Here is a 26,592-nt window from a genome sequence, read left to right on the forward strand (position 1 = left end):
TTAGTCAAGTTAAGTACTCTGCTCACGTGGCCGTGTATTTGGCCATATGAGAGCGATTTGGGGCTGCAGGGGAAAATCTGGGGTGGTTTGATGTGATGCAGAGAATGTTTAGATTGTTGTCACAGTGGCGAGGACACAACCATTAGGCTGTCGTGTGAGGTGATGCACAGGTCAGTCAGAGTAGATTAGCCATGAACACAGCATGAACTTAGAACAATCATACAAACTAATTCAGTCAGCTATTATTTCTATTGCACTGGCATTTGTATTCAGAGGGTTTTACCTCAGCGTTTATACTTGATTTGGAGAAGGAATGAAAAATCTCTCTTATACATATCGTTCATATTGCGGTCTTTCCTTGTACTTACAACCTCTAAATGACGCCAAGGGGCCTCTGACAAAGCCTCCAGTGTTTCAGGGGCCACTGGTGCCAAGAAATTACAGGCTGCCTGCTTACACAGACTGACAGTTTCCCCAAACTCAAACACACACACACACACACGCGCATGCACACTCGCACACGCCCAATGCAGTTCTAGCACCAGATGCCTGCCCCCATAAATAAATGGGTTCGTTTTTATTCTTGATTATTCCAGTCTTTTAGTTTAGTTGAATTTTGTTTAAAGCTTTTCAGTAATTACATTTAAATAATTTTCCATGACTTCACTGAGTTTCTAAAATGTTTCTGTAATGTAGAGCATCATGTAGACCATGGGTGGGGAATCTATTGAGGGCCATTTCAGTATTTATAATATCCTTTATGGACCATACTAAATTATTCTAATCTAACGAGTGCACCATTATCCAATAAAATAGCTGGAGCTTCTTCTCTTTTGCAAGGTGCCTAATGTCAAATGTTAGAGACGGTAGTGCTACTCATTTCTGGTTTCTCAGTTCTTCTTTCTCAGAGATCCAATTTTTTCCAAAGCTGATTCATACGGGGGTGGTTATGAATGCGATTCTGACTGGATTTCTACAAATCTGTTTCCATCTGAATGTCTCTGTAGCTCACGTATGATTTCAAAGTGTCTTCTGAGTCACTCGCAGCGCAACGAGACAGAAGTTATTGAAGGCGCATTAAACGATTGACGCGGTAGAAGACTGTAGTTTAAAAAAATGAGATAAAAGCATGGAATCATCAAAGCAATGTTTTTAAGGAGCTACTCATATCAGTCGGTTGTTCCAAATAGATATGCAAATTTCAGTTTAATGTCTCCTCATGATTTGAAAGTCCTCACATCTATAACAGTTTATAGAGCTCACCTTTTGGGAGGTTGTTCGAGTTCGACGATGCTTTGAAGTGCAATGCTTTTGCGGCTTATGCTATCACTATATCCTCATCATTCTCTGCATATTATTCATACTTAAACTTGTCTTTACAGTAGGCATGTTCACCCTGACTGTGACCTACACAGGGCAGAGCCAGAAGAAGACATGTTATTCTGATATTTTCTAAAAGCCATAGCTTTCTTTTTGTATTTCTGAGTAGAACATTTTATATTTATGAATTTTCTGTCTTGTAGGCCGCATGTGGCCCGCAGGCCAGACGCCCCCCTCCCCACATTTACACTATGTAATCATCCCTTCCAAACCAATTAAACACACGCTCTATAAAAAAATACATAAATGGACTTTAGTATACATTGTGGCAGACATTTAATTGTGCCTGGGTGTCCAAAGGCCTGAGCTTGAGGGATATAATTTTATTTTTACGACCACCTCAACGTAAAAAAATGTATATGGTGCAGTGGAGGAATGTGGCATGCAGTGTCCTCTCTGCTGCCCACTCCTCTGGGGTCACAGAGCTCTTGGTTTTGGTCGGAGTGTGGGCACAGTGTGAGGTAATTCACTTTGTGTTGTGATAACTAGCAAACGCCTCCACTATTTAACTGGGTCCAGATGATTGTTGGGTAAGGAGGAGGATCCTGTTACACACACACACACACACACGCTAGGTTAATATGACTTTTAACCCTATCACCAAGCCTCCCATCTTAACCTTCTTGACATGAAAACAGTGAAGCTACTTTATTGAAAAACCCAGCATGCAAATCTATATGAGAAACTCAATGTGTGTCAAACACGCAGCTGTTTTATTAATGGGGGTTCAGACTAAAGGTGCACACCTCTCCACCCACATTCTTTCATGCCGCATGGAGAGACCAGATAGACTTATATGGGAGAAAGCTTGGCAATACCTCACCACCGCCTGATGAAATGGATTCTGCTCATGCAGGGTCTTTTATTAAAAACTCATTCCCTGGAGTGTTTCTGTGGCCAATTCCTCCGACCCCCAAACACCACCCTGCTCCTTCTCTCGCAGCACATTTGGGAGCCATTAGCAGGCTGAACGTGAGGCTACTGTACACCCCCACACACATAGTGTAAGTCCTGGCAGGGAGAAGTCTGTGTTATAATACACCACCATACAGGTGTGTGTGTGTGTATAAGAAACACGATCTGAGCAAAAAGTGAAAACAGCCCTTTTAAATGTACATTCACATTCCACAATGATTTTTATGTTTTTAAATACAACCTGTGTACCACACAAGAATGTTATTATTATTTTCTCTTACTATTTTCTTTACACTTTTCCTCTCCCCAGGCAGAATATTCTCCAGATGGGCCCGAAGTGGGATATGGCTCCTTTCATCAGCAATACTGGCTGGATGACCGCATTGTCGCTGTGGGAGTGATAGACATCTTGCCTACCTGTGTGTCCTCTGTTTACCTGTACTACAACCCAGAATTTGCCTCTCTGTCTCTGGGCTCCTACTCTGCTCTCAGGTTGGTTCCAAGACATGGACAACATCATCCTCCCGCTGTTGTTTTAAAAGCCTTCTTATCGTTCTCTTAAATTCATTAGATTGTGATGGAGATGAGAAGAATCCCCTCTGGCACATAAGGGAGCATGTTAGTGCTCGTGTGTCATAAAACCTGGACCAGATTTTGTTTTGCTTATACATCCTTTGTGTGCTTTCTGTCACATTGAGGTTTTAATGTGATCTGATTTAGCCCTAACAATTTTTTGCAACAGATTTCTCGTCAGATGTTGGTTGATTTAGTGGTAAGCCAGTGAAACCTCAGAAATGGCAATTACTCACGGTAAATTATCTGTCTTAAAAGAAAGAGAATAATTATTTGTCAGATGTAACATGTAGCTCCTTTCAGGAAGTGAACTGCTATGCTTCTTGTTGTTTATCACTCCCTTCTTTATCTAATTTTCTAATTTCTTTCTTCTTTCTCCCTTTTCATTCCTTCACATTTGCCCTCCTCATAACCTGCTCTGTCTCCCACTCTTGATCTTTTTAGCCCCTCCCAAATGTTATTTTCCCTTAGAACTGTATACTTTAAGTGCCATAATGCTGTAGGTTGGGAAACATACCTCCTTCCTTACACGGGATTGTTTGAGGCAGGGGTCTGTTTGTGGTTCGGCTGACGACAGTTTTCTCTGCCAAGATGAAATAAGAGAACCGACAGACACGCATACATTGCAGGCACACGCATTATCTGCCGCTTCCTGCAAAAAGTAACCCAATAATGAAAGTGTTTCTACACAGATGTGTGAGACTGAGAGATTCAAATTCTATGCGCGCAGGCATTCGTATGCGAGGTGCGACTGCTCCTTCATGTCCATCACACACACTGGGTCAGCCTGGCCGTTAAAACAGACAGGCTGTGCTCATACAGAGAGAACACCCCAGCCATCATAAGCACATATTTGGCCATCACTTATTGTTTTAAGAGTGGCTCCAAGAGTAACACGGTGTACTTGGTGTGTGGAGGAGGCCTTGGAGATAGAAGCGGGAATGTTGACAGACACCAAACCCCAGGCCTTTGATGAGGTCTGGACACTCCTCTCCTTGACCTAGCTGAATCTCTCCATCTTATTGTACATAATACATGTGGACAGCACACACATTGCATGTTTAAATAAGTGTGTGAATATTTATTAGAGGTTTTTCCTCTTCACATCGAGTCAAAATTGATTGAAACCTTGGTTCTGCAATTGTATACACTTAAAGTTTTATTGGCAATATAACGGTGAACCAGTTTGTATCTTCTGTTACCCTTTCCTGATAGTTTCTCAGATCAAAAACAAGTTGCTGGAAGTAAGAAAGAGAGAAAGAGAGATTTTCTATTATGAGGATTCAGAGGAAACTTTCTGTGGATGCTTTGTGGCATTTTCAGCCAAAGCATAGAAATAAAAAGATGAACACAGGGCTGAGTAAATTCTGACTTCCATGCATCAATGTGTGTATAGGTGTGATTCAGCTGGAGAAACAGGAGAGGGGGGTGTTGAGAAATGTCTTATAGGAGTGAAGCTGCTGCTTCCACCGGCACTGAGGAGAAAAGTAGGAGGAGACGAATAAAAGAGGCACATAATGAGGTGCCTGAGGCACAGTGAGGGAAACACAGCTGGTGTCCAACCTGGATCACTTTCTTATGCGGATCCCCTGATTATGTTGTGTTGTTCTTTTTTAAAATTGCATCTAATCCAATATTTTTTGGATTAGATTTGTGTGTGTTTGCATGCTTTCCTTTTAAATCCACTTTATTTGTGACTTTTAGGGGGAAAAAACAGAAACATACAATAACACATATCAGAAAAATATTATATCAAAACACTGAGTTGTCAGTCCTATATTTTTGACCACTGCTTTGCTGAGAAACAAATGAGGAATTTGAAATAGGTTCTGATTGGATTAGCCTTTGTATAGCTATTAATTTTTCATCAAAAAGCCAAAATTGTCCTCAACTTAATTCTGCAGACTAACTTGGGACATCCCCGAGTACATATATGTTTGATTTTCATAAAAAACTACTCTTGACTTTTCTTCCCATCATTGTTTCTCCTTGTTTTACGTCAAACTAATCAACAGTATTTCTGTAATGTTTGGTAATGAAACAGCTCTGCGTGCATGCGAGGCTGCAGTGAGCACCTCCTCTTTCCCTTTGTGTCTGGGTGTGCATGTGTATGCACATCAGTATGAGTGAAGCTGTGCAGGAGCAGAGGGCTTGATAATTGGCTTGTGCTTGAGTGTCAGATGGCTGAAGAGTGGATAATGGCGGACTCAAGCTGCTGCAATGGAGGTTGGGGTGTGAAGGCTTCAAATGAGGGGGGCACAGGGCTTTTTGTGAATGAGCCCCTTGCCTCTCTTGACCCCCCCTTCCCCAATTCAGGCCTGCGGGGCCCTATTGTGGAGAGGGGATGGGAACCCAGGAACCTGGCAGCAAGTGGGTGACCTTCTAGCACCTCACTCTAGCTGCCTCTCCTCTCTCCCCCTTTCTCTTTTTTGACCCTCCTCTTTTATATTCTCCTCCTGCTCTCTCTCCCACTTCTCCCCCTCCCTGGCTTGGCCTGCTTTGTCCCATGTCTTATTTCTCAGTGCATCTATTTTATTTTAAGGCCTCTTTCTCTCTCTCTTAGCCATTGTGAGAAAGGGAATTCTCCCCCCTTCATTCAAGTGGGTGAAACACAGAGGGGTGGAAGGAAGAGTGAAACAAAAAGCGAGAATAGAGAAGAGCTGGAATTTTGTTATGGAATCGTGAAGGAAATGGTGGAGGGAAAGGGGAAAATAGGCTTTTACTAAAAGGATGCAATTAAGGAAGAGACTATTGGGGAAAAATAAAGCAGGTTAGACATTTACTGTATTTGAAGACGGTATATAAATCTTCCGAGCTCTAAATCTTTATTTTACATGCTCTCCCCCTTTTTTCACCCCCCACCTTCTTTTCTGCCCAAGAGCTCAATGCCGGTAGAGAAGGCAGTTGTTTTTGTGTAATGAAATGAGACCAAGAAAGGCTGTTTTTTGAGTTACTTCCCCGGGTTGGGCATTGAGCTGCTAGTGCCCAGTTAATTTCTTACTAGCCTCATTTACACTTACAATATTGTTGTATTAGTTATTATTATATGAGTTTTATATTCTATATAACTCTTTTGAAGCGAAGTCAACTTCGTGCAGTTAGTTTAATTAATGTAAACATGATCGTAAATGCAATGCATGACAATTCACCATTAAAAATTAAGACCACAGTGCACTACAGTTGGTCTCCACCCGGGATTTGTAAACACAGAGAAAAGGTTGCTGGAGTGAAATGTCAAGAAATAAACACCAGTCAGCAAGTGTTTGTGCTGTTTCTGGACAAAAGAAATGTTTTAGGATTTCCTCACTGACGAGATGTTTTGCTGTGTTTTCAACACAGGGAGATTGCTTTCACACGGCAGCTGCAGAAACAGTCCCCAAAGCTGGCGTACTACTACCTGGGCTTTTACATTCACTCCTGTCCCAAGATGCGGTATAAGGTATCCATTGTCTTCAAAACGTTTCTTATGTTTGCAGTTTTATACAGAGCCATAGCTCTGATGACATGCTATGTTAATAATAATAATAATAATAATAATAATATAAAATATAAAATAAAGTGATACATTTAATTGTGTACATAATTTATTATTTGATAAAAATGTGTTTTCAACATCAAATATATATATATATATATATATACACATCAAATATATATATATATATATATGTGTGTGTTTTACTTTACATAATTTCAGTAGTGTATTTTATCTAACTTTTTAAAAAATTACCTTTGCAGCTTTACATGATCCTTACTAAGCTGCTATGTTGGTGTACATCATTAACCGTGTAAGATTTCCATGCTTCGGTTATAATATTTCACGGAAAGTCCCTCCACTCCCCAAACTTTCACAGTGATATATGACATTTTGATGTGCAAGCCCATATTTGTCTAATGTCTCACACTGAGCATGTCTTTCACATCATCTCTGTACGAGAGAGGGTCTGTTCTGTACTGTGTTGTCAGTTGAAGAGGAAGGACAGTAAAGCCATGCAGTTTAACTGTACTATTCTCTCAATCCACCCCTTCACACAGACTTAGTCCTCATCTCTTAAACCAGTGAGAGACATAGTTGCCTCTTGATTACTTTTTCATAATGCTATCTGGCCAACTGTCCCTCTGTAGGAAGAGGGAGATCCTCCTCCTCCTCCCTGTTTGTGCTCTCATGTTTGTTATTATACTGGCACAAAGGCACATGAATCCTGGCTTTTTCTTTCACTTTTCACATAATACAGTTTGTAGTTTTGCTGTCCTTACCCGTATAATAGTGGGTTAATGTTAAATGGTATTCCTTAAAGATAAACTTTTGGTCACAGTTTAAAGGTTAATCAAGGATACCTAATCAAGGTCAGAGATCCGTTGGCCCTGTTGAAATGAGATAAGCATGAAAATGCATCATGTAATCAAATGCATATGGAGAAGTTATTGCACTGCAGATTCATATGCAGTAAACCTGAAGTTAAGAGTGGTAAAAAACAGACAAAGTTGATGATGGAGGGCATTTCAGTATTGGAAGAGAGTGAGAGAGGGAGAAAAGGGATAGAGGGGAGGTACAGGCGGGGAAGAGCGGACAGGGCTGCTGAAGACATTAAAGGTTGAGAGAGAGGTCACACTTGCAATGTCAGCCCAACAGCAGACATACTCATAAGCACAAATATTTGTGCATCTTTACACAATTACAGTTGGAGGCCACTTCTCACAAACATGTTCACACCGAACTCTGCATAAAGACAATGACCGAAAGCAAGTCCATTGTATTCGTCAAGATTTACGATTCATCCTTTCATTCTCTCATTCATTTACTAATTCCTCTCCTGCTCTGTTATTCCATGTCAATCTTCACAGGACCTGTTTTGTATCCATGGGAATTTGATGTCTTATTGGATATTATGGCAGAGAGCCACATCTTTTTATCCATTTACATCTTGTTTTTGGTGTTTGAATATTGCTCTGCCCATTTTCTTGTTTGAAAGCCTGTGTATGGAATGCATTGTGTGTTTGTTCTTTTTATATGTCTGTGTGTTGAATCTTGATCGTGCTGTTTGTCTGAGAAAATCGTTGCCACAGCACCTAACCTCCCTCCACTGGTATTTACTCCTCAACCCCCCATATCTGTTATTGAGTATTTGCCATCACAGTGTCTTGTTCACAGCCTCCCCACTTCTTCCTATTTTACTCTTTTGGGGCAACACAGAACAAGGGTGAGAAGGTTGCCCAGTTCCCACCTTTGGGATCTCACACTCCCATAGAAACACACCCGCTCAAACACACTCTCAGCACATGCACAGTGTCCCACTCTATTGTCTGATTTGCATATGAGCCAGAGTAGTTAATTAATGCACAGACATACTGTGGAATTGTTCGTTTTCAAGATGGGGAGCCTCTAAATTCTGCTGTTATTGTGTTGGGGGGGGTTGCCTCTTCAAAGACCAAGACACCAATGCTTACACCCTGTTGGACACCACTCAAAACACCTTCAACACTACTCCCACTCTCCATTTTATCCATCTGCTCCCGCCTTCCCACTTGCCACTTCTTTGGAACGCACTGTACCCATCTCTTGCTAAAACTATGTCCACACTATTGTGGATACCTTAAAAACAAAAACAAGCCCCTCTTTTCAGACTTTTTTTGCACATTTAGAAGGTGCTTTCACACAAAAAAAACTTTCAATATTTCCTGTTTGGAAATATTTGACTTATTTGAAAATAGACACACTGTGATGTCTGTGGTTAAATATGAAAAATAAACTAAATTTAAATCACTTTTATTTCTGATTATTGGCTTATAAACTCTGAGAACAAGTGTTCGAAGAAATTGTGTATAATCCCGATTTTTGACATGACCTGATTTTCAGTTGAAGCTGAAAAGGCCAACTAGCAAAAACCAGTTTGGAATTTTATGCAATTGTTCATACGGTAATCTCAGTCCCTGAGGAGCAATAGAACCGCACTGTTTATGTAACTGATACTATTTGCATTGTGAAAGGCATTTTATGGTGACTCCCTATAATGTTCATAGGCGTACTTAAGAGTTTTTTAAAAGTTGTAGTCAGGTTACACGTTAAGCCACCACCTGAGCTGTCCTTATGTGTGTTATGTGTACCTATGTAAAGGTACAGTCTCAGAGTGGACTGACTATGAATCCTCCAGGTTACATCGCGACATACCCAGGGGGACAGCTCCATGTGCAGTGAGTTGATAATATCTTTTATCAACTCAATGCATTTTCAAAGCCTGGACATGGATCTGAAGAGCTGGATTCCTTAAAGGGTCCTAGAAAACTTGGAGTCCAGCCAAAAACGGGGGAATGCATGGCCAGTGTCAGATCCTCTTCTTTGTTCTCAAAGCTGGGACTGAACGTCCCACAGAGCCTTGCTGGTTTGGCTGGTGGGTTCAGGGTTAGACGTGACATCCTGCCCCTGGCCACAGTCCCTGCTCCTTTGGCCCTCCTTGGCCCTCTGATGTTGAGCTGTGGAGAGCAGAAGGTGAAGCTGTTGGAGGCTAAATGAGACCAAAGGTCTTGGCCCTCCTGTCACTCCACCTCACATGTCTAGCTAGAGGTCATTTGAATGAACTGTCTTAGTGAGACTTTGTGCATTAAAGTGATCAGTTCTCTGGCCTGGTAATATTTTTATAGAATAGACTGACTGTGCTTAGATGTTGACAAACACTGAAAGTGTATATATCAGCTAGTTGAAAGCTAGGGGCTGCCCCAGTGTATACTCCACCTTTGAAACCTTTTGCAATAGGCCTACATCTGGATGCGGCCACACTTGACATGATCTGAAGATGATTCCAAGCAGTTTACTCTAAACAATTGAAAAGTGACTTACCTTTCATTTGTTTTCTCACTGTATTTTATTCCCCTGTCCTCCAATATGATATTATACATTTGGGGATGGGATATATGGCTTTGTTATTGCTTTTCTAGCAGCCATACTTAGTAATGGTTGACCGAAATATAGTCACAAATGACAATGTTTTGTTTCCTTGGGGTTTAATGTTTCCACTTTTTACTAAGAGAACAAAGAGTAATAGATCTATTTTGCGTGGTAGTGATTTTCCATTACTTTGTAGAGATGTATTCGAGCACTGGTCTGTGTCAGTTACTTAAGCATGAGTACTGAATAAGCAGACTTTGATCATAACAAATGAAGCGGTCTCCCACTTGACTTTACCAGTCTGTAGTACCTGGTCCAAGAAGAGGAGAGACTTACACATTCACATGCACACACAAAATTAATAGATTATACTCAGACAGTTTTACATACTTGGTGAGGGAGTCAGAGAGTCACACGAAGAGGCTTTTATTCTTGTTATTAGCATTTACAGTGAAAGAATGTCACACTGAGCTCAGGAAATTATTGCATTTTCCACTAAGAGGAAGATGAAGAATTCAGCAAAGTGACCAAGAACAGGAGGAAGAGGAGACATGGAGAGAAAGAAAAAGAGGTGACAAAATGTGTGCCAAATGAGGAAAGGAGGCAAGATGAAAAGGATTATACATTTCTCGATGGCACTGACTTTTTAAAAGCTTTTTACAGGCAGCTGCACCTCCGTTCCCTTTCAACCCAACTCCTCCTCACTGACAAACAACAAGCAGTGACTGAGCTGGTCAGTTCTCTTTCAACAGCCTGCAGTTTTTTTCAAATTCAGCAGACCTGAAATGAATAGATCCTGGCGTCGGCAGCCAAAAGCATGTTTTGAATTTGATGTTAGTTTCACCCTTCTGCTCATATGTGCCTTAATAACTGAGTGCCTGTGGGCCATTCTGTCACCTGCTGAATGAGGTTTAGTTATCATGACATCAATTAGACATGACAAAGTACCGCCCATCTGAGGCATGGCTGCCGGACCTCCTTTTCTCACGGCGTACGCACCTGCAGACAGAAGGTTTTAAAAGTTAGATTTTATCAATGTTAGGCCTGATCTTTTTCTCACTCACTTCTTTTAAGATTAGCAGCGACTCTTCAACAAAGACAAACGCCACTTTTCTTTTTGAATTACCATAAGGTCATCAATAACCTTATGTTAATTGTAAACCTCTTCTTTAAAAAATATGTCTCCTTTTCAGGCACGCAGTGGCAGGCTAGGACATGCTAAAAGTCCGCAAGCCACAGCTGTCAGGACTCCGCAATCTCCATGCATGTTGTTTTCATTCTAGGGACTCATTCAGACAGAATTGTGTGTGTATGTGTGTGCCCTTACATTCTGTGTGTGTCACTTCTACATCTGGGTACATTAAGAGGCATTTAATGGAGCATGTTTGCCACAGAGATTAGAGAGTGAACAATGATAATGCGCAGCATCTTTCCTCTCTTGCCTTTTCTGTTTCTTGGTAGTGCTGGAGTTGTTCATGACGGCGTACTATAATGTTTTTGAGTGTTGTTATGCTCTTTGCATACACATTTTAAGTCCCTGATAGGTTTTGTTGTTTTTAAAAGGTTTTCAGTGCATACCATACTGTGGTTTTATGCTTCACAGGTCCAACATGTCTGGGCACAGTACATTCACCTCTTCACTTCTTGTTTCCATTCTCCTTTCAGCAGCTGTTAACGAAGTGATCTACCATAGTGGTTGGGATGAAGGATTGATAGAGGGAGAAGAGATTGGACTAAAAACATGCAGCAGATTTCATTTGGAGATAAAACGTGGCAACACATTTTGTTCATTTATTCTAAAGTTATTAGAGTGCCAGCAGGCAGGAGTGACTCCTGATCCTGTTCCACCAATTGTCATATTTGCATGCTAAGATGCACTGAGTCATTATGGCAGAGATAGAGGTGGTATAAAGTTACTTAGGTGAGTGCAGTGTTCCATGTTGGACTAATGGCATCTCTCATGTGTTTGCCATCATACTTTGTTTTGTTTAGTTTTTTTACGCCACTTATTATTTTTTCTCTGTTCTTTTCCTTAGATGAAGCAACATTTCTTTCTTTTTTTTTGACTGCATTTAGCATTTATGCCAATATCATTGCCTTCCAGTAATGTGCCTATCAGAACCAGTGCCCATCAAAATAAAAACAAGTCAATTTTCACCCTCTCTGTGAAATTTATAAGCCAAAGCATACCCATTTTGTTGCCTGCCAGTTCTCTCCCCTCCCCCGATTTAAAACAGTGCCTTTCTGACAGAAACAGGGTTGTTTGATTTAGCTCGACAGGAGACCACCAACAGTGTGCCTCTCAGCAGAAACATTTGTTTAAAGTTTTTGATTTTTTTTTAAATTTTTCTTCTCTTATGCTTTATCATCTCTTTTTGTTTTCCTTATGTCTTGCCGCAGTTGTGTTTTTAACAAATCATTTACAGGCCACAGCACAGTTGGGGGTGCAGCCACTGCTTGGCACCCCTTAGCAAGAGTGCTGACAGGGTTAGGATCTGAGGGAACATAGTTCAAAAGGTCAGGTCATAAGATGCAGTCTCTCTGCTGGTGGAAGGATGGAGCTTGGTGAAGGCTGGTGGCAGGAGGGTGAAAGCAAGGGGGAGGTATGAAGGTCATGCGGGTAAAAATGCAAGTTTAGAGATGGTGTCATGCTGAGCTGATCCAGAGCCCTCTAGCTGCCACTCTGAGGTGTTTGCCTTGCCATTACCTTCCCCACTATTTATTTTCAAATCTGCTGCAGCCACACCACTTTGTCTGAAATGCTTGGCCTCTTCTTGACAAGGGAATGCATTCAAACCTTGGATACGTACTGCTGGGCCAAATGAGTGTGTATCTTAAATGCAATTAGACGTTGATTCAGCGTGTGGGTGGATGGCCTCTAGTTTGGTCTTACAGTCAGAAGTTTGAGCTGGGGTTTTAAGACACAGATAAGGGGCTATGGCTCCCACTGCAAGTCAGTAAGCCGTGGTCTGTGTCAGACGGGCGTAACAGCTCGCCTGCCCATAAAGCCAGAGGAGATAAAGAGATAAAAGTACCCAGTCTGTGAGCTGATGCCCATAAAAGTGCTGCCATTGGTTCTGAGAGCTCAGTCGAAATGCGATCCTGTAAAAATATTTTCTCCTCATTAACCTGTCATCCGTGGAGCCGTGACGCATAGCAAGGCAAGGGAGTGCTGGGATAGAGTGGAATGGGTGGAGGGGATTGTGGGGATTGTATAGAGGCCCAAGGGGGAGACTTACCAGCCTGGAAGCTTTATTTGAAGGGCGTTCTGTGGTAATGCGTTGAGTATGGTGAAAAACCCTTGGCTGGCCCCGAGTGTTTAAACAGCAGCAGTTAGCGTAAATCTCCCCAAATGCAGACACCAGACAAGTTCAGGGGATACACACACACACACACGCATGCATATGTACACAATGCCACAGACTGTGGTGAGAGTGCATCTGTGTGGGCCACTATTCTGACATAATGCTTGTTTGGACATGTCTTTCATCGGTGCTGTCCCTCTGTCCAACCTTCTTGGTTTTTAATGTTATTTGTCAAGCTGCATTTGTTTGTGAGAGCAGTGCTGTTTACATGTGTCCGTCAGCGACCACTGGCCCCTCAGCCGTGCCCCTACGTCTGGGTAGAATGTTTTTCAACAGACTATAGAGGGGATGTATTGTGAGAGATGTATGTTTAAGAGAGAGTACGGATGTAGGGATCAAGGCCTGTGTTTATTGGTTTTCTGCTAAGATTGGTCGACTCTGACCCTGGGTCAGAGTGCTGGCCTGGGCCAGTCTCGTTTAGGCCTGCCTGCCTCTGCGTCAAACTAGGCTTCTTTGTATACCCTCTGAATCCCATCTTGTCCTGGATGAGAACAAGCTGAATAACACACTGCAAAGAGTGCAACTAGGCCACAAAATGTGACATGGTGACTGCATTTGTCTGTTTGGGTCAAATGTCTGTTTTTCTCTGAGTGCATGATCACCATATGCAATGTTTGACATTATAGCTTATTCAGTATTGTGTTTAGGCTTGACCTATACTATTATAAAGCAAGTTTCTATTTGTATTGCATGTTATTTTGCACACTACTGTATCTTTTGCCAAAGTCCAACATTATTGACCTCATCTGTCTTGGAGCCACTCTGTCTCACACTAGATGGCGTAGATGTTTAGTTGAGCAGCAGTTTATTGTATAAATAGATGGTCTTTCTTTGAGTTATAGTGAGAGAGATGCACGATGCATTTAGATTTTCTGCACAGTGCCTGGCTTGTGCACACACATATAGGGACACATCAGTTTAGGGGAAGGGTGGGTGAAAACTCAACTGGAGATATGAGCAGGAAATCAGCTGCAGATGTTGGTGTAAAGTAATGCAGATGGAGGCAGGGAAACCTTCATACTGGAACAAGTCCACCTCCTTTCTCTTGGTCTGTTCTCCACCAATCCTGAAAAAGAACCAGACTGGAGCACTGACACTGCATTGTGACTGCAACACAGTGACTAAGTTCATCCAGAAGTCTTCTTGTGTTCTGTAATATTGGAAATAGACAGCAAAGGGAACTTGGCTTGTAACTGGAGGGTTGCCAGTCTGAATTTTCACAGATCAAGGGCCTGGGTATCTCTGAGCAAGGTACCCAATCCCCATTGCTTGCCATTGATTGGGTTAAGTGGACACTCTAAATTGACCCCAGCCACGGGGGTGTGCTCCTTATTCTCCCAAGCACATATACATGGGAGGGTTGTGTCAGGAAGAGCCTCTAGTGTAAAAATATCTCAGAAAGCAAGTACGCAGATCACTGCTGAGAAGCGTTGGAGAAACCGGAGGAAAAAAGAAATGTTATAAAATATAAAGCTGAAGAAAGCCCAAAGGAGAAAGTGTAAAATGATTTAGATATAATGCATTCGTTTATCTCAAGCTGAGTTGAATTTTAACCTGTCATCTATTTTGTGGCACATAACGTTATGGTTGATAATAAAAATTGTCTCAACTCTACACAGACCAAAACCTACAGTACCTCTATGACTACTGTCAGCAAGGAAGAAAAGAAGCCAGAGGATTTCTTTGGCTGCAGCGAAACACTCAATTCATTTATCAGATTAATTGCTCTTCATATATTTCTCACACATATGTGTGTGAGAAAAACAAGGCAAAACAAGGTTGCTCGGTGAAAGAGAGGAAGAAGGTGACAGTTTTGTGTTGAAGAAGATAAGTTGACAATAAAGTTCACTCTGACAGCAGGGCCACTGCTGTGTTTATGAGAGTAAAATGTGTGGCCTGAAAATAGTGAATAATGGTCTGTCAAAAAGGGACTCTGAGTGATAATAGATCTTCACTGTGTTGTATAAGTGCATGTCAAACCCTGTGGAGATATGTGTTTATTTATTTCTAATGACAGAGGTTGTGTAATTGTTTACACTGGGGTAGCTTGTTTCTTAAATGAGGTTGAGTCATTTTCCTCTCTGTGTTGTTAAAGTTAGGTTTATTGGGAAATCTCCGCTGTAGAAGATTCCGTTCCTATAAACGGTGACCTCTGCACATTCATGAGCAAAAGCACAGCACCACTAGGTTTGTGTTAGCTTTACAGTTGGCATTTTATGAAGCTTCTCCCCCTATGTGGCCACCATCGTATGCACCTCATGCTTCTTTCCATCTCACATTCCCATCCCAGCTTTGTCTTTCCAAACACTCCCTCTTCATTCACCACTTCCAGCATCATCTCTCCATACTGACCTGGCCCTCAGACATACTGTGTCCTATTTATTTTAAATGCCATCCCTTTACTCGTCTGCACCTAATTTTCTCTCCTCCCTCCCTGTCTCCCACTATCTCCATCTCTTTTCTCACACCTCTGATGGCAGCCAAATTCATGTGCTGAAGTTTGTACATTTCCTTCTTTCTCCATTCATTTGTTCACCGTCCATCTCCCTCGCTGTCTCTCTAAACAAGCCCTTTGCGAGGCTGTCACTCATCAACATCAACTCTATATCCGTCTGAACTTGCAAGCATGGAAAGGAGGGAGGGATAGTGATGGATTGGTTTATGTGGGAGGGTTTGGGCATTTAGAAAGGGAGGAATGGAGCAACTGATGAGAGGAGGACCAAGCTTTGGTCTGGAAAGCTTCAGTCGGTTTACCTATTTAGTTGCTAGGTATTCCTCAAGTCCACACAATAACATGCACAATATACTCACACAATAAACATTACCACAGAGCTTTTTGGCCCTTAATATGAATGCCGGCTGTCACTTCCCGTGTTCTTTTTACACTTCTTTGTACAACTCAACAATATAAACAACATCCATGTTACTACATTTTTGTCTGTGGGTATTTCAGCTCTGTATCAGGACTACTCAGCATCTATAGTATTAGATACTAATGTAAACAGGAGGCGGATTCTCCCCTCTGCAGTCGTTTGCTTGGTTAATTGAAAGCACTAATTACGAAAAGTAAGAGCCTGGATTTCTGTTATGAGAACAAGGCAAAACTGAACCTGAAAGTAAGTTTGGACAGATATTGTTTTCAAAGGTCTATTTCTGTCTATCCAGACTAAAGCACAGCAGTTGGCAGCATTGTCAGACTTCTCAAACGTTTTGGGACTCTAAAATGCTGGAGTACTGGACAGCAGGCGTGTTTGGAGCAGAATTTATGCATTTTAAACCAAAATAGACTTGTGTGCACATAACTTTCAGCCACTAGGTTAGATGCAATGGCAGTCTTCTCTAAGTTTCAGTAAAAGAAAACAGGATTTCTGCTGGTTAAAGCAACCGTTAGTCAAAGAGATAGATGTTGTGAGGGAACTGAAGCCATAACAGAAAACACAGGGCTGAACAGGAGCCAGGGAAGAAGGGGCAGCTGTGAATTACTGGCCCTTTAAGCCAAAGTTGGGAAAGGAAAAAGTTAAGTGGGAAGATAAAGAAAGTCACTGCTGTGCAACAAGTCCAATAAAAAACAGAAGCTGACAGATAGGCTGTGGAAAATTAAGCTTTTCTTTTTATCCTGTCTTTTTCTTTTCTCTTTTTCTCTGTCCAGACCACTAATCGCTGTGTCCTCTCATACTCTTCATCTCACTTTGTGTCCTTTTTTCTTTTCAGAGGGAGAATAGAAATGTTCCTGTGCCATAAGAAGACTCAGGGTCTCATTTTGGTTAGATAGGCTTTTCTGTCTCGTGAAACTTCACAGCAAAAGACTGGATATATAATCTTTAGACACTAAATGTAGGTCTGAGGCTTTCTGGAATGGATTTCATGTCTTTAAGAAATGCATACTGATATGAAACACAAATGGCTTTTCCTCATGGTTTCAATAACCAAAGGTCTGTCCTTGCTGGTTTCCTCTCTGGCTCCTTTTCTTTAACGGCTAGTTGCTGTTTCTGCTTTGTTGCTCTGATTCCACCCTTTAGTTTAGGTGCAATGTCAGGGGGGAGCGGCCTATAGCAGCAAGTATGTGTGTCATGCAGTGTTTACTACAGAGCAGGTGTGTGTGTTCTGTACATAGAGGTGTGTCCCACTCCAGTGTTGAAGGAGTGCATAGAGGTGAGGTAGAGTGTGAGAGTGTCAGGCTGACTGTGGTGACAGTTGTAGACAGTTGTAGGTTGTTGGGACATGGAGAGCATCCAATCAATGTGTGTGTGTTCATTGCAGCTACAGATTCATAGCATACCAATCCCTATCCATCTGTTAGCAGAAGCACTTAAAGTATGTTTTAGCTTCACTGTGAATTGTTTTTTGGTTTTTTTTACTTTTGGATAGCTGTATATGGCTTCTGTTATACATGATAACCTTTTACCTGCACCTCTTAAATACATTTTATGGGTGAACAAAAAAGGTGGCTGTAGATGAGAATAAGAACATTCTGGCTCTGTGTTGTTTGTTTTGAATTCTTTTGTTTTTCAGTTGCCATGGTATCCTAACCTGCATGTCAAAACAAGCAAGATAACCTCCATATAGGCCCACTGACAGATGGGCAGTGGTCAGAGTGCCTGTGTAGCAACAGCATCTAATAATGTCTCCCTTTGTGTTGCTCACAGTAACTTCCTTATGACAGTCATTTTTTTGTTCATTTCAATCTATCTACCACCACCTTCTGATCCCAGTTCTGTATTAGAAACTAAGCTTGTGAAATTCTGGATTCTGTGCCCCAAAGTTTGATGTCACATAAACTATAAATATTATTGTGTGTGTTGAGATAGTGCAGCAGGGCTGTTGCAGGCGCCTGGTTGTTTACAGAGCTATCTCGGCAGTTTGTATTTGTTTGGAGTCATGTGATAGAACACAGGTCCCTGATAATGGACCTCTTTCTGTTGGTTCTACCTCTGTCATTCTTTTTTCTTGCCCTGCAGCTGTTTTTATTCAACTTGGTTTATTTTTCCATCCTAAATGTTAGGTCAGATGCAGACTTTCACAAATGCATTACAATAGGCGTGTGTGTTTAACTTCCTGTTGCACACTGCAGATGATTTAACACTCATTATATCAAGTATAGCTGAAGCAACGCACGTAAACAGTCAATCCAGATATCAAACCTCATCCTGACCCTGAGGTCATTTCACAGCTTGTCACAGCTTGTCAAAATGGTAACCCCCAATCATTATTTCAGTGGTCAATTTGTCTATAAAATGTCAGAAAACATTCACAACATGAAGATGCTTGCTATGTCCAACTGAAAATAAAAACCCAAAGATATTTGATTAATTAAAATGTAAAAGAAAATAGATACGAGTCTCAAGTAAGCAAAAGTTTGACTTGGTACTATTGGAAGATTAACATCATTACCTTTAAGATTGATGGCATTCTCTGCTGATTGATAATCTGTCATAAATCATTTATGTAACTTTCCCTCTCTGTCCTGTTTTCATTTTTCAGGGGCAGTACCGGCCTTCAGACCTCCTTTGCCCCGAGACCTATGTTTGGGTACCAATAGAGCAATGCCTACCACATTTGGAGAACTCCCGCTATGCTCGTTTCAACCAGGATCCTGATGCAGGTACACCTATACATCACTTCACTGTGTTGAAGAAACTAAGGAAATAGCATTTCCCAACGTTTATCTCATGTGATTGGATCAAAGATTCTGAACTGCCATTTTGAAGGCTCCAGAATCGCAATTTGGCCATCACCCTGTTGAGGTTTAGCAAGTGGAAATTCACAGACGTCCCATACAACCAGGCTGTTAGAGGACAATACCAGCTGTCAATCACACTGGCGTCCGTCCACTGATACTGCAAATCAAGTGTGGGCAAATTTGTCCATAAAATTCCCTTCAAACATTCTCAGGACGACTATACAATTTTTATGTATGGTCCATGGGTTGCATACTGTTTGAACTTTGTCTTCAGCCCACTAGGCCTTGTGTTAACATTTGATATAGTCTCACTGTGGCCGATCATTGATAATTGTGGGTTTGCTGTGCAGCTGCGCTCAGTGACTGAACATGGGTCAACACGGCCGGCAGCTCCGAGCACACAGTCCTCATGTTCCTTTATTGTGGTAAGAGCAGGGCTGGAGTTGTCGATATGGAAGGTTCATTAGAAGAATAGTGATATCAGTGGTAATAAACCGCATGTAGAAGGTAGACTGGCAGGCACCCATAGCCTGAGTTGTCAGTGTTGGAGCCTGGGGCCAGGGAGAGTGTAAGTGAAGTTGAAAGACAGGATAATTTAGAATTAGTTTTTTGTATTTTGTATTGATTCATGGCCAAAAAGACTCTCTCTCTTCATATTTTCTAATCTCTTTCTGTTCATCCTCCTCTGCTGATTCTGTGTTTTTATGCCCCAGGTGGAATTAGGTGAATATGCAGTTAGATCCAGTCAGCTCACACATAAGCCAGACTGAACATGTTTACACTTTATAGCGCTGCGGAAAAAAAACCCTCACACCTCATTGTACCGTTAAGGTTATGACACTGCTCGGCTTCTAAAATAAGGTTTACAGTATTATATGAACAGTTGTAGCAGACTGTTGGTACGTTTTGCAGTTAACTGAGGGCTGACCTATAAGCATAAAAACTCCCAGAGATATAGAGAGGGGGAGGACGTGTAGGAGTTGGTCAGTTTCACACTTATTTATTTTAACTTTAACAAAAGTCTAAAATGATATGATAATGTGGCAGTCTGGTTCGTTCATCTGCCCAACCTTAATCCACAGCCTGTATGAAACAGAGAAGCTTCTGAAGTTGAAATTGTGTTATCTTATACTATCATTTCACATATTTTGATTTGAAATAATCAAACATATCTAAACGTAAAGTTCATAAAGTAGCTTTCTTCGAGATACACAGGTAAGTATTGGTGTATATGATGATGTGGATTTAAAAAGTGTTGTGAATTGCAAAACAACGTCATTTTAAACATGTGACAAAAATGTGATTAAGTGCAATTAAATAATGAATTTCTTCGATTACTTACAATTGTGACAAAGATCATTGTTTGACGGCCCTAGTGTACAGTATATTCATACACAAGCTAAGCGCTTAAAACCTTATGGATTGAGTGAGTACACAGGGGCCAGCAAGCTCCAGTTTACTTTTCTCCATTAATCTACATCATCAAACAGAAAAGAGCCACTGATGGACAGTAATAGAAGATGTGAGGGGACAGATATTTGATTATCAAGTACACAGGGACTATAAGAGAAGGAGTAATAAAAGAATAGATCAGGAGAGCAGGATGGGGGATGTAATAAAATTGAATTTTCTAGAAATGGTAAGTGAAATGGAGGGAGGCTGGTGTCGGTATCTGCCACTAGAAGAGAGAGATGTATAATAAAATAAGAAAAGAGAGGTGGGTGAGGAATGAGACGTATATGAACATGCTTTGATTTGGCACCACAGAGAAAGGTGAAAAGCAGCACACGTGATCAAACTTTCTGGCACACATGCAAAAAAGGGTTCTCTGCTCCCTTCTTTGTTGCACATTTTCAGATTGTGTGAATAGCTTCAATGTGTGGACACAATGTACCACCATTTGTGTAAAAAAATGAAGGCATTAAATAAGACCATTAACGGGCTGATCATTTACAGCATTGCTTTAACAGTTTAGCCACTGGTGGGTCCGACCTGCTCTTGTCAATCATACTCTTAATCCCCTGATTAGGAACAAATTACAAAGTGGTGGTCTAGGAGTCTGAGATTTTCACAGTGGCCAGTTTAAGTTGGGGTGCTTGCGGCTCTCATGGAGCCTCCATTCCTGCATGGAATGTTGATCTTGGATAGAGCCAGACATTATTTCAGGCTGAGCTGTCCAGAGGATCACAGTGCCCTTATATTCCTGAGCTAGCTGTTCTGATGGCTGGCTTCTAGGTCTGTTGCCAATCTTGTGAGGTTGAGCTGCGGCTAAGGTTGTTCTCTGCCAGAGAAGCAGTGATGTGGATATCTTCTCCAGAAATATGCCCAATGCTCAGTCAGTCACCAGGTCGGCCTGTGCCTGTGTCATCATCATGTTAGCAGCATGGCACACTGTAAAGGGCATGTGGCCCAGTCTGAATTGGCAAAGGTGGGAATCTCTTTTGCATCTTTTAAGGAAGTCAATCAAGCAACTTTACACTCTTGCCACTTGTAACACCATATATTCAACAGAATGTTTCATCAGTGTGATTATTTCGGTTGGTTGTCAAGTACAACTCCTGAAGTTTTATATCACTAAATCTTAAATAAGGTCAGTATTTGGTGTTATAAATGGATGATAGTTAAAATGCTTCACTGAGATTTGGTTTGTTGAAAAGCTTGTTAGAGGTTATAGCCTTATATACAACAATAAATAAACAAAAATCTGTTTTTAAACAAAAATTAGGCCTGTTTGTAAGGCCCTGCCTCAGACTCTATGTGTCACCCGGGAGTGAATCAGATGTCCTTGGGGTAGCTGGACGTGCGTTAAAGTGGTGACCGGGTTACAGCGTTGTCCTAATGAGGTGTGGAAAGACAGCTAATCTAAAGTTTACACAATGCTGTCCAAAACAGGCTCACATTGATTACATGCATGTTGCTGACACATTGAGGGTCCCAGGGCCTTTTTGTGACCCCCCCCACAATATACATACAGGACGTACTCTCACATGCACACACACATTCTACACAACACATATGTAACTTCTCTCTCATACACGTATAATCAGTGTGGGCACTTGACAGAGGCAGGAGCATTGTCCGCTCAGTAGGATAAACACTTGCAAAGATGTGTGACACGAGTCGTCACACTCTGGGTCCTAAGTGCATCCAGCAGGCACCAACTAAGATGTACAAGATTACATATAGCATACACACACACACACACACACACACGCTACATTTAACTGCCTACAATTATAATATATATAAAATGATTCACACTTAAGAATAAGAACAATCGGGAATCTTGTTTTAATCATGAAAAAAAGCTTCAAACCGATTAATCGATTATCAAAATAGTTGTCGATTAATTTAGTAATCGATTACTAAATGATCAATCGTTTCAGCTCTACTCTCATTCTCCTTTTCTCTAATTTATTTCATGTCTCAAACAAATATGCATTTGCTTCTCATCACGCTGACTGACTTGCATCTGTGGTTCCAGCAAAACACAGTGAAGCCTAAATATTAGGTGGGAGATTCAGTGTTAGCCTTCAACCACCAACAGCCATTGTCCTCAAGCTACCTGCTTCCCCCTCTTTATTTTATTTGAGATACGATTTATTTATACAGGTTATGTCAAATAGCTGGAAATAGGTTATACTATATTTTGCAATATACACTTTTTATACTGTGTCTCACTGTCAGTAGGACATTTCACATCAATTTTGATAACAATAAAAATGGTAATTCCCTTTATAATGTCGATGAAATCCCGTGTTGCTTTCTTTTACGGTGGAGGTCAACATTTATGGTCAGTTACAGAGACTTGGGGTCAGCTGGTCGGATGTGTGCGAACACCAGGGCTTGAACCCAGGTCTTCCTGTCAAAGAGTAGTCTTGTGACTCAGTACACCACCATTTTGGCCTTTTCCTTTTCAAAACCAAGCCCTGCTTTGGAGTCGTAACACTGGATCAAATTCAGTGGTCGTAACCCGATGGCCTGCTATTGACCAACATCCGGTGTGAGGCAAGTGTTTAGAAAGTTTGAGCTGCATGAGAAGAGCGAGAGGAGTGTGGCAAAGTGTCAGGGCTCCTCACCTCAGCCCTGACCCTAGTGCTTCATGACCGACCCTCAGCACTCCTCTTCCCCCTGATCCTTGAACCCTCGACCCAGAGGAGCTGTGACCTCAGAGTGGTGTGTCACTGAATGTCCGGTGGGCCTGACGGAAACAGGGTCTGGAGTGGCTCAAAATGAAGAGGGAGCATGGATGGAGAACAGAATGAATGGAGAAGAAAAGGAGAGTTGTTTATGTGAGGAACGGATGTTTGGATTGACTGGAGTAAGAGAAGGAGAGAGAGCGAGAGAACGGGCCAAGGGCCTCTGCTTGGTTTTCCTGATAAGATTAATAGACCATCTTAAACCTACATGCTGCTATTTACTTTGCTCTGTACAGCAGGCTGTGGTTCTTTAGCGCAGAGTCACTTACTGGAGTGGACAAATTTGAAATACTGTTATAGTGGGCTGACACACTGATAAAAAAAACATGAGGAAGCACATCATGCTTAGAAAGACAATACTGACGGAAGCTCAAGTTATTTAAAGAAGCATTTAGCATTTAAATACTTCATTCCTTCAGGACACATTCATTCTTTGTGGACTAAAACTATGGTCAAGTCTTGTGGGGGTGGGAGGAACAAAACATGTGTATGTGTTTTAAAAGCCATTTCTCCACATGCTGAGACTTAACATTCTGCTGGTTTTCTTCATTTAAATGTTTGCATCGAGCATTCTTCAATTGTGTGACTCAGCAGAGAGTAGGTGGAGACATAGTGGTTAGAGCATTACCGCGGGGAGGGTAATAAATAAAACATGAATTCACAATGTACTTTGAAAATTTTGGTTGAAACAGGAAAATGTCTTGATGGAGATGAGGGTTTTGAGGTCTATGGAGCCTCAGGGCTTTGTGCTTGTATCAGCGCACTCTCTTTCCTTGAGCTTGCTTGAGGAGGTACATCTGATAACATCTGGTGGAAGAGAAAACACCATTTTACAGCTTTTCTCATCCATAGCTTTTTTTTTCTTTTTCTGTGATCCCAGGGTTTTGACACCGCCCTGCCGTTTTAGGAAATAGTAGAAAAATGTGCCTTTTCTTTGGTAATATTTTGTAGATGCTCAGTTTTGAGAACCTATATGTTTAGTAATAATGACTTTAACTCACTACTGTTCACTATAAGGGATGGGCATTTCTATCTTTTATACTAGAAATGCTTTATACTTATCTATACTTTTCTTCATAATCAATATAATGATTTTATACTATCCAATGCCATTGTGAAACATGGCACACAATTGCAGTAAGTGGTTTTCGTGAGATGTGTGAATTGTTTCTCTGTTTGTTTTCTGTCTATGAAGAAATGTCAAACCACAGCTAACTGGTTTCACTCAGGAGCAAAACGGAATCTTTAGTTAACTGACATTTAACGCAGAAATGATCAATCGACTGATAAGAATTTTTTGCCCAGTTTGGCTCTGTTGAATGTCCTCTCTGCACCAACTGTGAGGGTCATTTTAGGGTCATCATTTTTACCCTTTTTTCCATCCCACTCTTAAGAGGACCATTGTTTGGTTTCTAAACATGCGCACTTTTGAGGTTAGCAGTGTTTTCAGTGGTCTGATGAGGGTTGGCAGTGTTTAACAAGATCTAATGAGATGCTGATTTTTGAAAGCCAACAGGGAGCAAGACCCCATAAAGTAAGACCAGTAAACTGTTCTTGCACCACCGTGACTCCAGGTTTGGGGCTTTCTGTTTCTCCAGCAGCTTCTCGGAATAATGGTGTACCACTGCCAAGTCACTCAGAGATTAACCCAAATGAGTGAGGGAAAATAAGGACAGTGTTTATTGTGCTTGACGTGTCTACTCTGGTCTTTATTATGTTCTCATGTGTGCCTGACTGTGTCCAGGAGATGCCCGAGGACTGAAGGACATCGACAGAGCAATGATGCTGTACAAGCGAGTCGTCATGCCCTATGCGGTCTACTCCCGCAAACGCAAGGGCTCCAGCGATGAGACGGAGGTACAGAAATATGCCAGCTTGGTTGGCCAGGACTGCGCTGAAAGAATTCTGCTTTACCGCTCTTAAACATACAACTTCACACCACTGCACCTTTTTAATCCACACCTCCCTCCCAGCATATATCTGTGTGTCTCTCTTTCTGTATGTCTGTGAAAAGTGCTTTCTGGTGCCCCTGTAGTCTCACCATGCTTACAGGCTTGTACAATGCAGTAGCCATTTACTGTATGTTTATACCCATCACTCACTGGCCTCATACATTAGCTGTGTATCTTTGAGGAGTTACATTTTTACCAATGATTTCTGCATCATCTTGTCTTATTTTAGATATTTCGCATCGTTTTGATTTGACTCCACACAGGAACCAGACCCTTTGTATTTTAATATCATGTACGAATCATTAGGTAGATGAGAGCTCTTCTCTCCTGAACAGACACAGGTTTGGATATATCTCTGCACTGTCACTTGAAGAGCGTGTTCCCTCAAATGTCCACTAAATTTGCTTACGTGGCATCTTCATACACTCACCTGATTTACTTACATTGTTTAGATTTTTATCACATGATTTATGTAAATCTTTGTTTTCTTATAATATTGGCAGTTATTTTTTGTTGAACCAAATAAAGGGGTTGTATATTCCCTGCTTGGAGGTTGTGGCTTTCCTTTCACGTTGACCCTGCCGTGCAACACAGCACCTCCAATTGGACAGGTGAGTTGCAGCATATGTAACACAAATGCAAATGACCTGTCGACACCAAACAGGGGGCTCGGCTCTCAATAGACGACTGGCTAAACTGGACTGAAAGAGTCCTGGTCCTGTCCAAGATCTTAAAAGGAGATATGCACACTTTAAGCTGCATATTTTGAATACGCAAGCTGCAGAGGTTAAAAGGCTTGATCCCTACTTTTCTGTGAAGGAGTGGCTGCTGTTTTCAGTGGTTTTAACACTCTTTCGATTCATTCTGGTTTCTCACTCACTCACTCATCTTCTGCCACTTTATCCTCCACACAACCTAATGATTTCACACTATTTTTACTCAATTGCAGGTGGTGGTAAGAGCCAAAAGTAAATAATAAATAAGTAAATACAAATGTGGGTTTGAAGTGCCTTTAAAATTGTACAAAACATGCCTTTTATAATTATAGTTAGACCTTAAGGAAACATGCAGTGCAAATATCAAAATGTACACTGGAAGTGTGTGATCCACACCAATCAGCCACTGAAAGCACTCACTTGTTGTATTATCAGTTCAGTTTATACCGTGATATGGTAACACTAAAAGAAATGTCTGATAGTAGCATCATTGGAAACTTCATACAGCCACCGTTTAGTTGCATTTCGTCGCCATTTCTGGAGTTGGTTTTACCACCAGCAGCACCAGTTCAAGTTGAAAAAAGTCTGATGCATTGCGTTATGATGATTTAAGTTGCATTCCTAAATTCTGTCCTCTGTATTTTTCAGCAGGGAGCCCCTGCTTAGGATTTCACACACGGTGACGTCGCGATGCATGGCAATGTGGCAAAAGATCAGCAGCAGACTCAACAACAACAACAACATGACATTAGAGTGATCATAATGGTGTGAAGATTTAAATAGCAACCCTGCATGTTCAAGTCTGCTCACGTTGACGTTATTTATCAGCTATTTAGCCAAGTTGAATGAACAGAGTAAACATCCTGCTCCTCAAGGTCCTTTTCTCTCAGTTGTTGGACAAATGCAGTCAGTGGTTAGAGTTACAGACT

At 41.4% G+C, this 26,592-nt stretch overlaps 1 protein-coding gene across 4 annotated transcripts in view; it reads left to right on the forward strand.

Annotated features, from left to right (window-relative positions):
* Positions 1-25,488, forward strand: part of LOC122781711 (arginyl-tRNA--protein transferase 1) — a 45,635-nt gene extending 20,147 nt beyond the window's left edge. For all 4 annotated transcript variants that reach the window (XM_044045671.1, XM_044045668.1, XM_044045669.1 and 1 more), the window contains 4 exons: positions 2,606-2,787; positions 6,208-6,307; positions 18,598-18,718; positions 24,740-25,488. In XM_044045671.1, coding sequence (XP_043901606.1) covers positions 2,606-2,787; positions 6,208-6,307; positions 18,598-18,718; positions 24,740-24,918 — 582 coding nt within the window. In that variant the 3' untranslated portion in view covers positions 24,919-25,488. The remainder of the gene's footprint in view (positions 1-2,605; positions 2,788-6,207; positions 6,308-18,597; positions 18,719-24,739) is intronic.
* Positions 25,489-26,592: the final 1,104 nt, after the last annotated feature.

The sequence above is a fragment of the Solea senegalensis genome, linkage group LG15, assembly GCF_019176455.1.
Source record: "Solea senegalensis isolate Sse05_10M linkage group LG15, IFAPA_SoseM_1, whole genome shotgun sequence".
NCBI classification, from domain to species: domain Eukaryota; kingdom Metazoa; phylum Chordata; class Actinopteri; order Pleuronectiformes; family Soleidae; genus Solea; species Solea senegalensis.